The 21040-nt window shown below is 41.9% G+C and overlaps 1 protein-coding gene across 1 annotated transcript; it reads right to left on the bottom strand.

Moving 5' to 3' along the window:
• Positions 1-15979: 15979 nt before the first annotated feature.
• Positions 15980-16882, bottom strand: LOC150087395 (uncharacterized). The gene has a single exon (XM_090372468.1). The coding sequence runs from the start codon at positions 16880-16882 to the stop codon at positions 15980-15982; it is 903 nt and encodes a 300-aa protein (XP_090228594.1).
• Positions 16883-21040: the final 4158 nt, after the last annotated feature.

Below are 21040 nucleotides of genomic sequence, written 5' to 3'. Positions count from 1 at the left end.
AACAGAACAAATAAGGAATATTTAATAAAGCATTATTATTATACATATTCAAAATAAAATTTAAAGAAGAGTAAAGACATATGTATATTTTTTAATTAACTTTTTATTTCCCACCCCTCACTGTGAAGAACAGTATCACTTCAAATGGGCCAGATGTGTGTGACGTCGGTTTGTGTGTATTATGTGCGTGTTCTGTTGTTATGTTCTGACCGCTTGGCTACCCAGAAGCATCAATCACCTGGACAAATGATTCTGGGTACTCGTCCACATCATGGGAAGGTGGGCCAGTTCCAGTAGATGGGACACCTATGGTCTCAGTGTATGAGACAAAAAAAAAAAAAAAAAAATTTTTTTTCATTCTCTGGGGCCCACTCCAGAGGGGAAAAAAAAAAAATAATAATAATAAAAAAAAGTAAATAAATAAATAGAAAAAAAAAATAAATAAAAATAAATATATATACTAAGTATATATATATTGGTTTTTAGCATATATACGCTAACATACATACATATATATATATCAAAAAGTGAAAAGGGAAGAACCAAGGGGGGGGGGGAGAGAGAGATCAAGAAAAGGGTAGATCTTCCAGTTGTGCAACCAGTAAGAATGGCAGCATAAAAACACTTCGGTGCCTCCAGCCAGATGGATTTGATCAACCTCGTATCACTGGAATCATACTTTTCCTTAGTTCAAACACTTCTTTAGCAAATGCCTGGAGCATCTGAAATTTACTACAGTCTCTTAAAAATATAGCTTCTTCTCCTGGAGCTATACTGTCACGAATTTCACGTATCGCTGTCCTGGCATTGTCATATATTCGACAATGATATAGTATGTGCCGCCAGCCTTCCCTGGCCCCGCAAAAACAAAGGTCCGTGTTACTTAGTCCTAATGCCCATAGAGGTGAATTCTTGGTCCCCTGTGCTGGAACCCGGTATTTGACTCGTGGTTGAATAAAAGCTTTGATAATGTCCATGTCCGGATGGTCGCCTATGCGGGCGATCTTATTTTCTTGATTAGTATCAACTGGAGGAAGGTTTGGAAGATACTGTGGATATGGCTCTGAAGGAACTCTCTCAATGAACTATGACTCACAAGCTACAAGTGTCAATAGCTAATACTTTACAAATTTTATTGAAGGGAAAATTGGATTGTAATCGTTCTCCACTGATTAAATATATAAATCAACCAATACGATATTCTTATTCTGTTTAATATCTTGATGTTTTACTATACGATCGTTTAAGCTTTATACCACACATTAAGTATATTAAGGAGAAGTGTAAAGTAACATTAACAAACTTCGTCAGGTTCTTAGGGAAGAGTGGGGTCTTAAGAGTCATATAAGCAGGATATATTAAAATTCTTATTTTCTCTATAGAAACTAAGTGCTGGAGCCTGGTTCTATCAGGTAAACAAGGTGGCAATAGTCAAGTATCTCTGCAGGCTCAGCGCTTTGCCTTGTCAACTATGTCGACAGCATGAAGAACAACCACTACCATTGCCCTCCAGGTTCTTCTGGCCAAATGACCACCGCTTTATGAAGTGCAGTTTGTGTACTTCAAATATCACTTGAAAAAATTATTCCTGTAGTGCTGGATGATGTTCAATTAGATCTAAATTAATTCTATGTCGGTGGAAAAAACAAGATTGCGTTCGGTCTTTGTCCACAAGTGGCAGCGAGATTGGTCATCAACTACTCTGGGAGGTACAATTCGAGAGTTTTTTTCCTGTGTTTAAAGAATTTGCAAAACAGGATTTACTATAATTCTCTCCAAGTTTCTATTGCATGTTTTTATTAACTGGACATGGTCGCATAAATAGTAAATTATATACTGGTGTGCAAAATTTAAGGACCAGTCAGGTTTTCATCTGTAGCTTCTCATAGGCGTGGCCTGGATATGGGAAAAACATACCAAAGGAACCTCGTAAGGTAGAGAAATTATGAAGGAAACAACATCGACGCAACAACGGAAATAAAACGTTACAGAGGGACTTTATTCAAAAATGGCAACATAGCACTGGCTCCCATGATACAGATGAATCATTGCCTAAAGATGGAACAAAGGGAAGAGGTGGTCCTCATTAGGAGATATGGCCGCCCCTAATGTCGATGCCGGCTTTACACCACCTGTCCATACTTAGAACATAGTGTTGATAAGTTCTTGCGGTAACACCGTCCAGTGCTCTGTCAGCACCATCTTCAGCTGACGAACATTTTCTGGTGGGTGTTGACGTGCCTCAAGGCGTGTCCCCAGAGCGTCCCATATGTGTTTGATGGGATTTAGATCGGTGGAATATGCAAGCCAATCCATACGAACAATGTCCTCACTTTCCAAAAGCATATCATCCATAAACACGAACTCGACGACAATGGCACCTCGGAGCAGACGCACATGGGGAGTGATTAGCTCAGTAAAGTAGCGTGCACCGGTTACAGTACCGCGTTCCAGTATCTGGGGTTCTGTACGTCCATCCAAGATAACGCCTCCCCAGACGAGAACACTTCAACAGCCATATCGATCCTTTCAGTGATGTTTGCGGGGTGATACCGTCTGCCTGCCTCTCGCCAGATTAACTGACGTCCAGAATCGCTGCTGTGACTGCATCTACTGTCATCAGTAAAGAGTACCTTAAGCAAAGATTTTGTGGTTGTAACCTTCAGAAATAGCGTTGGTCCTTAAGTTTTGCAAACCGGTGTATAAGCTTGGTCTTGTTATGACTAGAGCATGTCTCTGTGGTTCAGAAAACCGTTGACCACATAATATTTAGATGTCATCTCTACAGTGATCTTCGTCATGAATTGGTGGTGGATAACTTTAATCCTTGCAATAAAATGGAATGTGTTCAGTCTAAAAACAAACATCTTCATAGTGTTCAGTACTTTTGCCACTCAGGTATTGAAGACAATACTAACACTGAAGCAAATCAACCAATCCTGATTTTTTCTGGAATTCTTGTTTTGTTTCATTATGTTTTAATGCCTTTGTGTGGAGCCTCGCTTATGAACTGTGCACCGTTTGGAAGTCATAGTGTTTGCTCATCGTATCGGCTCCACTTTCAGGAAGAAGATGTCCATCTTTGCGAACTTTGCACTCTTTGGAAGATGTAGAGTGGACAAAGATGATGGAACGAGTTTAACTCGGGTGTTTAGATGAAAATATCGTGTTCTGAGTTATCTTTTCCCGGTGTGAATTACTGTATATCACTCGTCATGCACCTCTTGATCATGATTTTTCGGGCCCTCTCTTAATTACTAACTTTCACATTTTGGAAGATGTTAACCATCTGAACTAATACGAACTTTCATATTTTGAAAGTGGAAGACTTGTCCCGCATTGAAATATTGTGCCCATGTATGATCGTTTCTTTGTTTCTTGAGAGGATTTTACTATCAACTTATATTGTTTTCTTTGTTTTCAACTTATATTTCAACTTATATTGTTTTCTTTGTTTTCAACTTATATTTCAACTTATATTGTTTTCCTTTTCTTAAAAGAAAAGGAAAATCACGAAGATAGCCTCTCTTCAATTGGCATATGCTTTTATCCCAGCTTCCTGCTTGGCCTTGCAGTGACTGATGGAACAGACCTTTGGGAAAGGTTTCATGTGATAATTGTTTCTGAGACTTTCTGCTGTATTTAAAACTGTATGATTGATTGGTATCTTTAATTAGGGTCAATTGAAATTAATATTACTTCATGATGATGCTCTCCTTTTCGAGATCATGGTTCCTTGAAGACGTGGATCTCATGAAGCTGACAGAGATGATAGTTTAACTCTCCTCATCTTATTTTTTTATTTTATTATTATTATTATTTTTTTTTTTTTTTTGCTTTAACCTTACGTTTTCTCCACAGTCCCTTTTCTGGTGGATCTATCTGTCTAATCCACCTCTATACTATAATTATACCTTTCTGTTACCAGACCCCTCCTTTATCCTACTATAAATCCTCTTTAATTTTCTTCTCCCGTGCCTTCCTGGGAATTTGTCTCAGGTGGGGCACAAGATGCTAATACATCCTGAACGCCTCCAAGTGGTGCGGATGGGTTTGGAATGCAGTGACCAGATTTTGCTACTTCTCGCCTGCTAAGAGCCAGGTGCTAGCCGATAACAACAACAGAACATATCATTACACTTACACACACACTCAACACACTACATACATGTGAAGAAGCTGGCGCCACTTTGGCGCAAGCTTCTTCACAAGATGTACTACAGTGGCTAATGGGTGAAACCTTGGGGTCCGCCACAAAAACACATGAAATCCCTGAAATCCCTGTGCGAATTGCCTTCACAGTCATTCCACGTTGAAAGCCGAAAAGATCTCGATGCCGATTCATTCTTCTCGGCAGAGACTGAAAAAACTGATCCCCAAGTGGGCGAATTGCATTCTTATGCTAATTGTTCCCAACTTCCTTCGTTCACCACGTCACAGTGAAGTAAATGAAATTGAATTACCCTCAACTTAAAAACTGTGAACGAAAACTGAGGGTAGTCACTTAATTGCAAAATCCTGCATGGTGGAATGAAATTTTGAGTAAAGCTTTGTTACGCACATAGTGTGTCAGTGTCAAAATAATTGGGAACATCTGGCATAGCAGATAAACTTAAAGGACAATAATGTGCAGTTAGGCTTAGACCATTCATCATCATTTAGCTAAACATATGCATAATATGCTGTAAGTGCAACAATGAATCATTCAGATTTCACTAGACAGAAAGTTCACCATTCTTTTGGCATATATTTATATTCTATTGCTTTGCTTTGTGTGACAATTCTTATTTATCCAAACAGAAAATGTATAGCTTTTTTTGTAAATTATCTAAAGATTTCAGAATAGAAAGAGACAAATTCAGTCCTCAGCCACACTACTGTTCCAAAATTTTGAAATAGAAAGGAAACAGAAAATTAAAAATACGTCAATGATGACTATAAATATTCTCTCGAATTTCACAGGAACAGAGTTAGTCATCTGCAGAAATAACAGCCTTGTAGCTATAGTTATATTGTTAGGAAATGGGCTGTATGTGGATAAAATTAATTTCTAAGAAAGAATGAACTGCATAAATTGTAAGCACTTTGTGATTGTTTTTTTTTCAGATTCCGAAGGAATAGTGAGAATATGAGATAATAGCAAGTAAGACAAAGACAAAATTAATACAGGGTTGTAAAATAATTAAACTAACCCTATGTAGCGGACTCTGGAGCGAGTTCTAAGGCTCGTACTGAAAAGAAATTTGGACAAGAGGTACAATATAGAATGCGATCGCCATTTATTGGAAAAAAAAATAGTTACAAAATTCGTCACTATATGGCGGTGCAGCAATGCAAATCACTTGAACATTGCTACAATTGTTCAATGTGTCCTCCATTTTGGTCTGCAACAGTTTCCATTCGAAGAACAGCATTTTCTACAACAGAACATACCATTTCAACTGAAATAGCCAGCACGTGACGTCTAATGCTGTCCTTCAGATCTACCAGAGTTTGACATCCTTCCCGATACACCTAGTTCTTCAAAAAACTCCACAACCAGAAGTCGCATGGGGTGAGGTCCGGTGATCGGGGTGGACAAGATGTCTGGAAACAACGGCTGATGACCCGTTCGTCTGTAAAACGTTACATTAGCAACCTTTGGACACAACGGTGCATATGGGGTGGCCCACCATCTTCCATGAATATGGTATCCTGAAGGCGCCCACATTGTTGCAGCTCTGATATTGCGAAATTTACCAACATTTCATAACATCGCTGTCCAGTGAAGGAACAGGTGCGGGGTCAAGTCGGTGTTACCTGTTCAAAAAAATATGGCTCAATAATGCATGCGTAAATCCACACACCACACTCTCACTTTTGGAGAATGCAACGGGATCTCTTGGGTAACTCGAAGGTTTTTTGTTGCCCAAGACCGATAGTTGTGCGTATTCACTTGTCCACTTAAGCAGAAGTGGGCTTCATCACTCCAAAGGATGTTCCATGGCCAAGTGATATCCACAGTCATTCGCTCCACAAACTGAATTACCTATGTGAAACGAATATCTGCATCACCATGCTTTAGCTCCTGTAGCATGTGCATCTTGTAAGAATAGTACCGCAACACCTGACGCATTACTAGCCTTACAGTGGGATACGGCGTGTCCACTTCACGAGAAACAGCTGGCACACTTGGGCTACCACATGGAGATTGACTCGATAAATCCACGAGAGCCATGACCACATCTTCAACACGTGAAGAGTCCACTAGGTGTCGATCTCTACCTGGTTGAACGCCAAGATGTCCTGTCACTTCAAATTTCGCAGTCATTTTCCGGACAGCACAAACAGTCATAGCTCCACATGGACCTTATGCCCTTCTGACGTCGGAATTCTCTAAGAGCCGCTGCTGCACTTTTGCTGTTCTGATAGTACAGCTTCACTAATAGCGCCTTTTCCTGCAACGTTGTTGGCATTACTGCTGTAGTGCAGGCAAACATCTCTGTATAATTTTGAAGAGACTGTTTTGCTTTTATCGGGTAGAGCTGAGTAGTGGTGCTGTGGAAATAACTTACGATTATGCAAATAACGTAAATTATTTGCATAATCGTAACTAAGATAGTTACGTGTCATACAGTGACAAATTTTGTAACTAATTTTTTCCAATAAATGGCGAGCGCATTCTTTATTGTACCTGTTGTCCAAATTTCTCTTCAGCGGGAGCCTTAGAACTCGCCCTCTACATAGGGATACTTTAATTTTAACAACCTTGTAGTTTATAGTACTAATTGAGGATTTTTGATACCTGGAGGGCGAGACTCTGACTCAATTTGTTCAAAGACACCATAGAAGACCAGAAGAACCCCATCTTGCCCTGTTGGGCACCTGGACTAAAGGACATCCAAGGTTGTCATATGACTCAACATACACTGTTTCTCTCTTGAACGGTGCTTTCTTTCCCTTCCCGTGGGGAGAGGGGGGCTTTGCCCCACTCCTTCCCTTCCCCAAATATCTTCCCTTTGGTGGAGCACGGGCCTGCTCCACTGCAATCGCGGGGCCATCCTCTCTATCGGCCCCATACTTCCTTTTCTTCCCTCCAGTCTTCACACCCGCTTTTACTGTTGATTTTCACAGCATTTTCAGCCCTACGCGTCCAAATTTAACTACATCAAAATTTCCTGCCCGACCCATTTAGGCATATAGAAAATATTATTTCAGCGTATAGCCCCTCGCAAGCATCTAAATTATCCTAACAAATGCTAATAACTAACCTCGAACAGCACTTTTTTTTTTTTTTTTTTTACGGTTCTAGCCACTGAAATCCCAGGAAAGTAGGTGGCAGGACCTGCCAGAGTACTATATAGGTAACATCCGGCCGGCCTCCCCGTGGCGAGGTATGGTAACGTCGGGTCCCATTAGGGGCCCGGCGGCTAACAGACCGGATGAACAAGGGCACAATATGCTAAATACCACATGACCCATATACTTTTAAATCCCTGGCTTGTCCGATACAGTGTACATATGCGGAGATGGGAGAAATCCCAGGAGCCGTTAGACCCAAATATACCTATACCTGGAGGGCAACTGCCGGCAATGTAGCAGGTGGGAGCCGTAAACGACCTAATAAGGTTGGTCTGTGATGCCTCTCTCGCAAAGAAAAAGAGAAAACAGAATCATGTGCCCTGGTGGTCTCAGGATCTCACAAATCTGAGAAATGAACTGAAAAGTGCTCGGCGTAACTATCAGCGTGCCAAGAGAAATAATAAGGCAAGGGTTGAGGTGGACCGTCTGGGCGACCTTTACAAGCTGGCCAGGCGGACCTACTTTAATCAAATTTATAGTGAAAAGAAGAATGCTTGGGAACAACTGGTTAAATCGACAATAAAGGATGAACCGTGGGGACTTGCTTACAAAATTGTGGCGGAGAAATTGCACCCTGGTGAGATCGTTTCGTCTATCGTGGCTGATGGGCAAGAGACTCTTTCTTGGACAGAGTCGATGAATGCAATACTGGATGGCATTATTTGCCAAGACATTGTGTACCAGAGAGTACGGAACAAACAAATTTAAGGATGGAGCACTTGATGTATTTTGGATTAACTGATGAGGACCCGTTTACTAATCTTGAAATTGGCACAGCTATTGACTCTTTGAAGGACAACAAATGTCCAGGCTTAGATTTACTTGAAGTTGCAATATTAAAAAGAATCTGGACAATCAAACCACAACTAATTGCTAATCTTCTTAATTCCTGTTTGGCTGACGGGCGTTTTCCAACTCCCTGGAAGCAAGCCAATCTTAAAATTCTGGTTAAAAATCCTAACAAACCCCTCAATGTTCCATCCACCTATCGTCCTGTTGCATTACTACCAGTGCTAGGCAAGGTTTTAGAAAAGGTTATTGTAACTAGATTTATGAAATATCATAAGGCTAAAAATCTACAAGTAAACACTCAATTTGGCTTTACAAAAGGCTGTTCAACTGTTGATGCTATAAAGTTTGTAATGGATTCGGTCTCGAATGCGGATTCGAAGTATGTCCTCGGCCTTTTTGTGGACTTCAAGGGGGCCTTTGACACCTTATGGTGGCAAAGTGTCCTGGCGAAGTTCCGGGAGGCCGAAGTGTCTGCGCCCCTTTATCGACTAGTTTCTGATTATTTCCATGGTCGTAGCCTAGTGGTGTATTCTGGTGTCTGTTCGCTTACTCGTGCTGTTACTCGGGGTTGCCCACAGGGATCAGTCCTAGGACCGGTCTGCTGGAATGTGGTTCTTGATGGGTGGCTTGGGGTACAGCGCGACAAAATTTTGAAGGCGGCATATGCAGATGACTTGACCATATTGGTTTTTGGAGAGTCTCGTAGGGAACTTGAAGAACGTGTGAACGAAATCTTGGGAGACCTTGATGGTTGGTGTAGTATGCACAAACTACAGATTTCTATTGACAAAACTAAACAAATGCTTTTGAAAGGTTATTTGAACCTGAATAGACCCTCCCAATGTAAAAATTAATAATCAATCCATTAAAATTGTAAGAACGTATAAATATCTTGGAATAACGATGGACGATAGATTTAGTTTCGTAGCCCACGCAAAAAATATACTGAACAAAATAAAAGTCTTAACTGGTAAAATAATTAGAATAACTAAAAATGTCTGGGGAATTAAACCCGCAACTTTAAAGTTATACTACGAGTGTATTTTTATACCAATAATTTGTTATGCTGCAGGTGCATGGGGTTATCGTGTTAATAACTGTTTAGTCTTGAAGTATTTGACTCAAGCACAACGTTTCTTTCTTCTTGCAATCACAAGAAATTGCAGAACAGTGTCAACAATGGCACTCCAAGTACTGAGTGGAAAACTTCCCATTCAATATGAAGTTATTTATCATTACTTACAATATTATCGTCGGAAAGCTCTGCCTGCAAGGGTGAGAAACTATTCAATTAATTTAGACATACCAACTAAGGATGATAATTGTAGAATTAGAAGAGAGTTTTTTAATAGTTGGCAATTAACTTGGTCCAATGCAGAAGTTGGTAGAGTTACTTTTAGATACCTTCCTAACATATTAGAATTTACCAAGCAACCGTTGGCCTGGTTCTGCCCAGGTCTGAATGTATCTTTTCTTCTAACAGGGCATGGCAGCTTGAACTCCAAATTGTTCACTCTGGGGTTGGCTGCCTCTCCATTATGTAAGTGTGGTGCTCCTGAGACCATGGAGCATTTAATATTTAACTGCTATCTCTATACAGACTTAAGAAATAATCTACAGCTTCTTACAGACGTGTACAATGAAGATGACCTAACATGTTTTGTCAATGATAAAGAAAATTTCCTAGCTTTTTGTAATTTTGCAGATAAATTGTTTGCACGTAGGAAGAGACTAATTGGAGTCGATCTGTAAAGAGTGATGCCAAGTAATCCAGAGTCTGTGTTCAAGGACAAGAACTTTTTTTTTTTATTATTATTATTATTATTTTTTATTTTTTTATTTTCCTTAAAATATGTTTTCTGTAAATAAGTCCTTAGTTCTCTTTTCTTAAGTAACTATGTTGATTCCACGATGGTAATGATGTTGTGTTTTGTAGATTATTTGCCATAAATATAAAATTGGATTTAGTAGAATTAACAGAGAGGTTATCTGTTAGTTGTGTTAGTGATCTTGAGCAGTGTGGTTTCTGTCAAAATGTGACTTGTAAAGACTATCACGATATTAATAGCGATTTTGTGTACAGTGGAAAAGCTGGCTGTGCATGTTGTAAATATATGATATTGAATTGTAAAACGCTGACAGGATGCTACTTATGTTTGTTCATGGATAGCGCCTCGATTTTTGCCTTCTGAGTTTAACAGTGAAATCTGGTAGTGTCGGATCAGATAATCATAGCACCAGCCAGAACAAAAAAAAAAAAAAAAAAAATTGAGGTAAAGTGGTTGAGTCCTGTAAAACGACTGAACAAGTGTGTCTGGTTGCTGTGGCCTTATACTTTTCAAATGGTGTTTAATTAATGTAATGAAGTGTAATTCATAGTTCTGGTTGTCTGATTAAGTCCCCCAGGAGTGGTGATCATACTCACTTAGCTAATAGTAAACATTGTATATATATTTTTTTAATTATTATTTATTATATTTATTTATATAAATATATATACAAATATATATATATATATATATATATGTTTTTTTTTTTTTTTTTTTTTTTACTCTATCCACTATTGTAAACTTCTCTCTTCTATTTCATGTGAGGTCTATCTCCCCCTTATCTTCTATGCAACCTCCCCATACCTCAATTCTTATCCCCACTTCCTTTCCCTTAGGGCTCCCAGGCTTGCCTGATAGCCCCAGTAAGAGTCTCAACTAGAAAGTGAAACTGGCGTGCCTCCTCGTGGCCAAGGTTGGGAGTCAGAGGGCAGGGGACCAGGTGACCCCTGCCCCCTGGCTGCAAAGTCGCCAGTTCCGGCACTCAACAATCATCACAACAAGACACATACTTACACACCTACATACATACATACACTTGCCGGCCTTCACCTTTTCAGATGCTACAGCGGCATATAGGGGAAACCCTGGAGACCGCAAATGAAACAAACACACCTTGACCTTGACCTTGACCTGGACGAAATATAAAAAAATAAATTATCTGTACGGCAGGCTAAACTGTCCAGGTTTAAATATGTTTCTAAAATAATCCATTGGACAATTTAACAAGAAACTTATATTTAATATATATGTAAATTTTAGTGTATATATTTCTAATTATAGAAGTAACTGATTAATTAGTATTCGTTTTTCTTAGAGCATCGAGATACTGAGTAATATTGGTGGATACATTGGGATATGGCTCGGAGTCTCCTTGGTAGCCATGTTTGATCTGCTCATGATTGTACTGGAAAAATTATCAACCAAGACTAACGCTGCGAAACCAAAGAATCTGATCACTGAAAATAAGGGTTAAATAACGGAACTGATACCTGGAAAGACTACTCTCTACATTACTATATTTCTTGTACTAGGTTTTTGTGCTGAGTTAAATAATATTTCTTGAGATTAAATGCAATTGCATTAATGAAATAAATATCTTATAGAAATCATGCAGTAAATGAAGCTTTTCTTAATAAATTAAAATCACATTAATTTGGATTCTGTTTAATTCAGCCTTTTTCATGTATGTAATTTTGTTTATTCTTTAAGTTATATCTTTAAGTAATTCTCTAGTTTTTCTAAACTACAATGTAGGGCCTTAATGCCGTACCACTTCAATTATACATCAGTCTTCCATGTGAAACAGTATCAAAAGCTTTCCTGAAATTCAAGTATATGATATCAAATTTAATTTTGGCATCCAGTTCCTTTGTGATAACATCATAGTATCCAATCAAATTGGTCAGACAAGACCTCTCTTCAACAAACCCATGCTGTGTCTTAACTATTACTGAAGTCTTGTCTAGATGATCCTGCAATGCTTCTTTAACCAGTGATTCCATTATTTTACCTGGACAGAAGTTAAACTAACAGGTATGTAGTTACTTGTGTCACCTTTTGAACCCCTTTGTGAATTGGTAATACATTTGCACACCTCCAGTCCATGGGGACCACCCTTGGGTCTACAGAAGCTCTCATAATTATGGCTCTCATAATTATGGTTAGTTGGCAGCTTGCTGCCAACTAGCCAAACGGGCTAAGTCGTTCACTTTGATTCTCCACGTGGTGGACTTTGTCTGGGCAGAGGCCAGGATGCGTCACCTGCACGTGACAGGCCATCTACATCTAGGTCCCAGTGTTTGGTCGCACCCAGTAAGGACTCAGTTGTCTTTCAGTAGCTGTACGTTGTCACCACCTCTTCTGTTCAAGTCCTGTAGTCACTCAGCTGGTCGCCAATGGCCAGTTGTGTTCTTTGTTTCCATTCGGTGGTCCAAAGTCTGAAATTTGTTTCAGGGTGGTGGAAGTGCTCTTGGCCTCGCTAAGAGATTTTGAGCGAAAAGCGTGAAAGCCTTATAATTATCTTCTTCCTGCAGCACTACGTCCTCCTGATTTCTATAGATGGAGCGTTGTTTGATAAACAGCAGACCACTGAGATCTTCATAGATATTCCATTCATAGAGCAGGTGCTCCCAAGTTTCTTCTTGTCCGCATCTACAGTGCGCTATGTCCTAGATTCGAAAATCGTGTAGCTTCTTCCTGAAGGAGCCATACCCTGTCAGTAGGTAAGGGGTATGGAGGTATGAGGTATACTGAGGTTCTAGCGGCTCCTGGGATTTCTCACATCTCCGTGAACGTTCTATGTATCGGTGACAATACCCTGTCAAAGCCAGAGATTTAGAAAAGTGTGTGATCATGAGTAGAGTGTGTTTAGTGTCAAACGGCGCCAGGGGTTTCCCCCATCTCCGCGGGCTATACATTGTGGGTGTGAAACAGAACACTTGTCAATGCCAGAGGTTTAAAAGTGTATGGATTTTGTACATGTGTAGTGTCGTGTACCGTTGTTCCTCTGGTCATTTAGCCGCTGGGCCCCTAATGGGACCCAATGTTGTCCACACTCTGCCTCGTGGAGGCAGACCAGGTACACCAGTATTATAGTTATTTACTCTGGCAGATCCTGCCACCTAATTTCCTGAGATTTCAGTGGCAAAAACCTTAAAAAAAAATAAATAAATAAAAAAAATAAATAAATAAAATAATAATAAATAAAAAATAAATAAATAAAAATAAAAATAAATAAAATAAAATAAATAAATATTAAAAAAATAATAATAATAAATAAATAATAATAAAAAATAGTAATAATAATAAAAAATAAAAAAACACGTTATAGTTATGGGTCAGCCAAAAAGAAGTACTATTTATGCAAATAAATGTTGTTAAGTTTTTGGGTGTAGGACTCAAGCAATTTAACAATGGTTCAGACACTAGTAATTATAATTAAAAGAGACAGAGAGAGAGAGGGGTGGGGAGACTGAAGGCTGGGGGAAAAAGACAGAAATAAGGGGTCCATAGAGAAGATGACCCCCAAATCAGTGGAGCAGGCCCATGGCCCACCAAAGGGAAGAGAGGGCAGTGAGGGGAGGAGGAGGCCAGAAGTCACCTCCCCCTCCCGCCGGGGAGTGGATGCAAAGGGCCACGCAAGGGAGCGTGGCTTAAAAAAAAAAATAAATAAAAAAAATTCTATAGAGTCCCAAAGGAAGATCTTGTATCTGGGTGAGAGCCAGTTTCGTTGAGTCCAAGGATGGTTAGTTTAGTCGTGGTGCCTGTTCTTGATCCCTGTAGATAGCAATAAGTGTCCTCCTTAGGGTGAACAGTCCCTGGGAGAATTTTGTCAACTCCTTATATTCCTCTTGCGAGTCCAACAGGTTTGATTCCCTATCGCGAGGGAAGTAAGTCAGCTTTGTCATCAGGAGGCAGCGGAGATCCTGATAATTTTCACAGTTGTACATTATGTGAGACCATGTCTCCACTTCCCCACAGACACAGCGGGGATCGTTTACTAATTTAAATCTCTTTAGTTTGGCATTCAGGGCCTCATGACCTGTTAAAAGATACGTAGTGTACAGTCCAGGGTGAAACCATGATGGTGCTTTTGGGTATAATCTTCCGACATCAGGCAGAAATTTCCTCGTTATTTCCCCTTTTGTGGATTCTGACCACCTATCCTGCCAGACCTGCTGCAGGTGGGTGGCGAGTTTTGTTTTCTCTCTTTTCAGGTTTCCTGTAGGGTCAATGGAGTGGCCCAGGAAGGTGCAGGGAAGCCCTTTTGCGAGATGCTGCACCATGGCACAACGCACCACCTCGAGGTCAAGGGGAAGTGCTCCCGTCAGAACCTGCAGAGCATGTGTACTCACAGTGCAGCAGGCCCGTGTAATAGAGAGGAGTATTGTCCGTTGGATGGAATCGAGTGTCCTTCAGTAGTTGCTTTCTGGAACCAGATGGGTGACGCGTAAGTTATGGCTGGTATAAATGTTGTTTTGTAATACAGTCCCAAGGTGTGCCTCTTGAGTCCCCAATCCCTTTTAGCTATTCTTGAGACGATTGCAGAATATCTCCTGATTTTCTCTCGTATATGTTTCAAGTGTGGGTTGAAAGATTGGTTCTTGTCCAGTATGATTCCTAGACATTTCATCTCACTGAGTAGTTTGATAGTTGTATTTTCTACTTTAATTTGCGGTGGTCTACAGAGATTTAATGTTCCTTTCAGTAGCATTGAGTAGGTTTTCCCCGGTGAGATCTTAAGAAAATGGACCTTCATCCAGTCTTGTAGAATTTGAATTGCTCGATTTGCCTGGGTTTCCAATGGAAGTCGATTGTCTGCGGCAACAGTCAGTATCAGGTCATCTGCAAATGCCTGTGAGTGGACTTCCCCCAAGTCGAAGGACAGAAACTCATCCAATACCATACTCCAGAGGAGTGGTCCCAGTACCGATCCCTGGGGGCAGCCCCTGTAAACAGGCCTGGTCAGTTTCTTGTACGGAGTCACTATTTGTATTTTTCTCTTGGATAAATATGACTTCATTATTTTGTAAAGGTTGATGGGTGTTTTTGCCTTCCTCAGTCTGGCCAGGACGCTCGGCCACCAGATGGTGTCCAATGCCCCAGCAAAATCGACCGAAATAACCAAGAAGTACTTTCTATCACAGGCAGCAGCCAAACTTAGGAGGCTGTTGAGAGCATCCACTGTTGAGGTTCCGGGTTTGAACCCAAACTGTGTGGGCATCACGAGATTTGCAGCTTCATAGTGGGGCAGGAGTCGCTTGTGAAGCATCTTTTCAAGGAGTTTACTAGCAACTGGGAGCAGGGAAATTGGCCGGTATGATTCGGGTTGTTCTGGTGGCTTCATTGGATTTTTTAGAATTAATTTGACGTTGGCCATTTTCCAGTCGGCTGGATAGACTCCTGTCTTCAGGCATGTGTTGAAGAGGTTTAGTAAAGTCTGCGGAGAGATGTCTACTACACTTTTTTAATAATCTCCGGCTCCAGAAGATCTGGGCCTGGGCATTTTTTATTCCTTATTTGTTACGCTGCCTGTTGTAGTCCTTCTAGGGCAAAAAGTGGTTCCATTTGGTCTATGTGATATGTTTCATTTCCATCGCAGATCTGCAGTTGTTCTGGTAGTTGCGGGTGTACTGGTTTTTGCAAAATCACATTGAGGATGTTGGTGATAGACTGTTCCCAGGTGGTGGCCAATGTTCCCTGCGGGGTGCGGGGGGAGGTCATGACCTCACCCCTGGGGAGTTTATTCGTAGTGACTTTGTACACCACCCCCCAGGGGTCGGCATTTCCAGTCGTGCTGACTAATTGCTCCCAGGCCTTCTGCTTACTTTTTCGTATTAACTCAGTGTATCTGTTTCTCACTGCTGCGTATCTTTGTCTGAGTGCTGTTACTTCCACTTTCGGCCAGGTACGTCTTGCCCTTTGGAATTGTTTTCTTGCCTTTATGACTTCTCTTCTGAGGTTCTGAATGTCCCGAGTCCACCAAGGGACTGCACCAGGTGTGGGCAATTTTCGCTTCATCGCAGCTCACTGGCCGCAATTATGGTCTTGGTAATTTTTCTCTGGATGTCGTCTGGGTCTTCTTGTCCATCCGCTTCAATGCGTTGTTGGCATAAGGTTCGAGTCAGCAGTTCCCCAAAGAGTCTCCAGTCAGCTTTGTTTACTGCAAAGCGGTTAAGCATCTGTTTGGCTATTGGTGTTCTATATAGAGATCGGTTGATTTGGAAGGTAATCACTCTGTGGTCAGTGGTCCAGGAGTCTTCGACTGTCCAGCCAGTGATGTGTCCTGCAAGGTTTCCGGTGGCAAGGGTGACGTCATTTGTTGCCTCCCACAGAGTGTTACAAAACGTAGGAAGGTGGTGAGGCCTGTTTAGGACTGTCAAGGGAGAATTCGCCAGGAACTCCTCAAGACGCTGCCCATTTCCAGTGCCCCATCTGTCCGGTGTTTGGCTATGCCAAGCCGGGGAGCGGCAGTTTACATCCGCCCCTACCAAGATCCGTTGGCCTGGGAGAGTGTCCAACAAAACCTGGAGGTATCTCGTGGCAAATGTTATTTCTTCCCCCGGCCTACAATACAAGGCAATCGCGTAGAATCCCAGGGGTGATATTATATGGGCACAAGCAGCCCAGCCTGTGCAGAGTTGTGTGATACGGGTGGCAGTAATGGCTGGATTGCGGATCACTATGGCCGCTTTTGGGGTCTCATTCTCAGCCTGTATGATTTTATATGCTATTGGATAGCCTCTTACTCTTTTGGAGTGGGTGTAGGGTTCCTGCAACAAGAGGATGTCGACATTTTCCTCGTCCGCTATTTTTCTGAGTTGTTCAGGCACTGTTCTAGCATGGTGTGCGTTTTGTTGTAGTATTAACAGCTTGGTTGTATTGAACTTTTTAAATTGTATTGCCAAATCAGTCCTCATTTAATATAAACTCTTTATCTTGTTGTACGTCGGCCATTTTGGATCCCTGATGGAATGGGTATGTTCGAGCTTTCAGGATTTACAATTCACACAAACCGGTTCTTGCTCCTTGTTTGGACAGCTGTTGTATTCATGCCCTTTGCTAGAGCAGTGTCCGCACGTTGGTGTGATCCGAGTGCATGTATGGGAGGTGTGGCCATACCTGCAGCATTTATAGCATTTAGGCACGGTCACATACTTCCTGAACCTGTGGCTACCCCAGTCAATATAGAGTCTTGTCTGGTGTTTTAGGATCTGCCAAGCGGCAGGAGCCAGTTCCACTAATCAGTTGTTTTCTCCGGACTTTGACTTTTTTGAATATCTTGGTTGCACAAGATTTGTCATGTCTTTATTTATCCGTTGTAGATTACGAGTTAGCACTTCCTCTGCAAGTTGGGCAGGTGTCACATCTTTGTTGACATCGAAAATTAAGATTGATGGCCCTCTTCTCTTGGGTGGCTCTGCAGTGATACCCAGTGTGGCTATCTTGGGATTTTCCACGATATTCTTGATATCCTCCCTTGACTCTGTTTCTATTATAACCCCTACATTTCTCGTCTTTCTAATTGCTTTTATCTTTGTTGTCTTTAAATCATCCTTCAGTGTTTTCATTATAGTGGTTTTAAAATCCTCACTTGTTTGTGTTCCTTCTGTCTCTGCTGGTCTGAGCACCACAAGGTTTGGTGTTCGAAGCAGCGGTTGTTTTCTAGGTTGCGGGGCCTTTGGGTTTGTCTCTTTGTTGTTTGGAATCATCAGCGCTTGTGCACATGTGGGAGTAAGCTGTTGAGACTGTGGTGTAGGAAGATTCGGTAGAGTGTCCAGCACCTTCTCAAGGATGGAGGTTCTTGTCTTAAGTTCCTCGTTAGTGGTTTTTAGTTTCTCGCTATCGATGAGTAGGGCAGTGGTAATAGATTCAAGGGTGGCCCAGAGTTCTTGAACATAACTTGCCGCTTGTCTGGTGAATCGACTATTATCTTGATTAAGAAAGGTCACAAGATTCCTATGTAAAGCAGATATTATTTGATGGGTTGGAGAGTCTTCATCTATAGGTTTGTGAGTTGTAGGGAATGCAGAAGGTGTAGTTGGTGTGACGGTTAGTTTTCTGGATTGGGGGAGGCCTTCTGCCTCAGTCTGATCCAATGCTGTGCGTGGTCCCTCTGGTTGTTTGGCAGAGGAGATCTTAGGGGCTCCTGATGGGGTAGGAAGATTAGTTGATAGTTTGGCTGCAGATAATGTTCCAGGACTCTTGGCTAGATTAGGGGAGGGCCCTAAAGCTGCCTGGGAGGCAGGAGCACTTGTAGCTGTTGGAGAGAGAGTGGTCTGTAATTTCCCAGTGTAGGGAGAGCTTGCCTGTGAAGGTTGCAGAGTAGGAAGGACAGGGGCTAGGCGATCTGCTACTGGCGTTGAAGTGTTAAATTGAAACTTAGATGAGATCACAGGGTCAGATTTATCAAGAGGCACTTTGTTGAGAAATTCTACTTTGGTTTGAGGAGACCGGGGTGTTCTGGTTTTTGCCCTCCTCTTACTTTTGTTTCTTTTTCTTGGACTTGTTGACTTTGTGAGGCTGGAGGCCAACTTGGTCTGAATCGTCAGCTACAGCATTCTCGTCAGCCGACGATGAGGATGTTTCTCTTGAGCTCATGTCTAAGGGTTGTATGGTTGGGGTCAAAGACCAATAAAGCTATAATAAAGCAATTGTAAGGGGTTGCTCCTGAGTAATTTGATTTCTTCTGAAAGGTCTACCGGAGGTTTAACGGGGTCGAAATTTTTTACGCCTCAAGAGGACTGAAAATGCCGCGGAACGACAGCGTCAGGCCAGTGTGATGACCTGAAGCCGCACGTCAACGGCTCGAAAATCCCCGAGTTATCCCCAGAACACAAGTGGGGGGAAGAAGTAGCCAGCGGCGAGCGTGGCCCTAGAGAGAGGATCCGACGGCGAAGCAGACCACTTTCTGACAATTGCTATAAAGGGATTAGGCAAAGTGTTTGTGGTAGCACAGCTCCCTAGTTTATTTCAGGCGCAGTCTTTAAAACAGCCGGAGGCAATGGGCTAGATACCAAGATGTGGGAGCAGTCACAGTCGTCGAACACTGGTTGTCAATAGCCAACTGCTTTTGTTCTCTAGTCGGGAATTGGAAGTACTGTATCGTATTGATAAAATCAGCCAAGAAATCATATATAATAAAACATTACCTGAGGAATGTGCAGGCGATTTGGTATTACCGGACAGATCATCTTTAGAACATCTTTCTTGAAAATCAAAACAGTATAACCGCACAAATTATTAACTTTAATCGGAGCTCATTCGCAGGCTGCCACACACTATACACGCACGAACTTGCTCCAATTCAAAACTTTATGTACGTATCGTATTCCCAGGATTATCCACTAGGCCTAACTGTCAACAATACGTGTGTGACTACAGCAAAGCGTTAGCAGAATGCTAAGCCTAAAGGGATTAGGTGGATGACGAGAGAGTACAGACCAGATAACCCTCGTAGTAACAAAATTTTTTCACCCACTTAATCCACTTGCGAAGTTCTTTTAGCTGGTACACTTTTCCAGTGGAAGAAAACACTTTAAAGACATTAAAATAACTGAACATTCAGGAGCTCCAGAACACGTGGCTACACTGAATGACGGCCATTAATACTCCGTGATCATAAGTAGTGTTATATGTTGTGCCCATTGGTTATCCGGCTTATTGCCCGCCACGCCCGTAATGGGACCGGACGTTGCCCATACCTCGCCCCGCGGAGGGTAGCCGGGTGTTACCATTGAGTCAATTGTACTTTGGCAGGTCCTGCCACTTAATTTCTTGGGATTTTAGTGGCTAGAACCTAAAATGAAATTGAAACGAGCGCGGCTGATTTTAGTTCACTTTCATTAAATCACTAATTTGGGGTTTGACGCTGAAGGCCTGTTTCTGAAGCGCCTAAAACGACGAGCGAAATTTTTTTGATGTATTTTAAATTTGGACGTGTAGAGCTATAAGCTGTGCAAGAGAAAGTGATGGGAGGGAAGAGTGAAGGCTAGGGGATGAAATAGGAAGTAAAGGGTCGATAGGGAAGGTGACCAAATTATTTAGTGAGGCATACCCATGCCCCACCAGATGGAAGGATTGGAGTGGCAGTAGAGAAAGGAGACAGCGAGCCGTCACCTCTCTCCCTGCCGGGTGTGGATGAAGAGTTGCACTGCACAAGAGAATGCAGAGTATTGAGCCAAGATGGCTCCGTCAAGGCGGCAAATTGGAGTTTCTTTAACTTCGTCGGTCTTCTCAGTCATCGGTAGCCTTTAATATCCAGATTTGTCCTCCTCAGCTATGAACACTGGTCAGGTCCGTTGTCAGTCCGTTATAAGTGGCTGTCTCTCTCTTCATCATGGGAAGATCTGCATCTCCATGGGATTATTCTGGCGTTCATTAGGTGTTAGATTATTAGTAGAGAGCAGGTTCCTGAGGAAGGTTCTCTTTGAGTTTGCCCCACGCGGGTTCTGTGTCTCTTTCCTCCTTTTGTTATCTGTTTCTTCTGTTGATGGCTATCAGTGTTCTATGCCGAGCAAATTGTTTTTGTGCATATTCCTGTATCGCGCTATATTTCTCTAGGGAGTCCAATAGATGTGATTCCATGTTTTTGGGGTAGTAGTGTATTGCGGTGATCGGTCTGCACCTAAGGTCCTCATAATGGGTGCAATCATACATAATGTGCTCCCACCATTCAAGTTCCTCACAGGAGCAGTTCGGATCTTCTTCAATTCCCAGCGCTGTCAGCTTGGCTTTAAAGGCCCCGTGTCCAGTCAGTAAATAGGTAGTGTATAAGCCAGGTTGAAACCAAGTTGGGGAACTGGGGGATATTCGGTCGATATTCGAAATGAATTTCCTGGTGATATTTCCCTTATTTTAGTTGTCCCAGCGCTCCGGCCACACTTGCATAAGGTGTTTTTGCAGTCTTGTCTTTTCACTTTTGCCTGCTGCATTAACGTCCACAGTATAGCCATGGTATGTACAAGGTATTCCTTTCTCTATGTGGTAGTTCATTCCCCTGCACGTGATCTCTAAGTAAAGGGGGAGAGCCCCGGCCAAGACCTGCAGTGCGTGGGTACTGGTTGTTCTACAAGCAC

Source organism: Mastigoproctus giganteus, chromosome 4 (assembly GCF_048544385.1).
Source record: "Mastigoproctus giganteus isolate SK-2022 chromosome 4, ASM4854438v1, whole genome shotgun sequence".
Classification (NCBI taxonomy): domain Eukaryota; kingdom Metazoa; phylum Arthropoda; class Arachnida; order Uropygi; family Thelyphonidae; genus Mastigoproctus; species Mastigoproctus giganteus.
This window is presented reverse-complemented; position numbering and strand designations above follow the sequence as displayed.

What these genes read in the sequence shown, in the direction of transcription:
- LOC150087395 (XM_090372468.1), bottom strand. Translation starts at nt 16,882, where the DNA reads ATGAGGACTGATTTGGCAATACAATTTAAAAAGTTCAATACAACCAAG.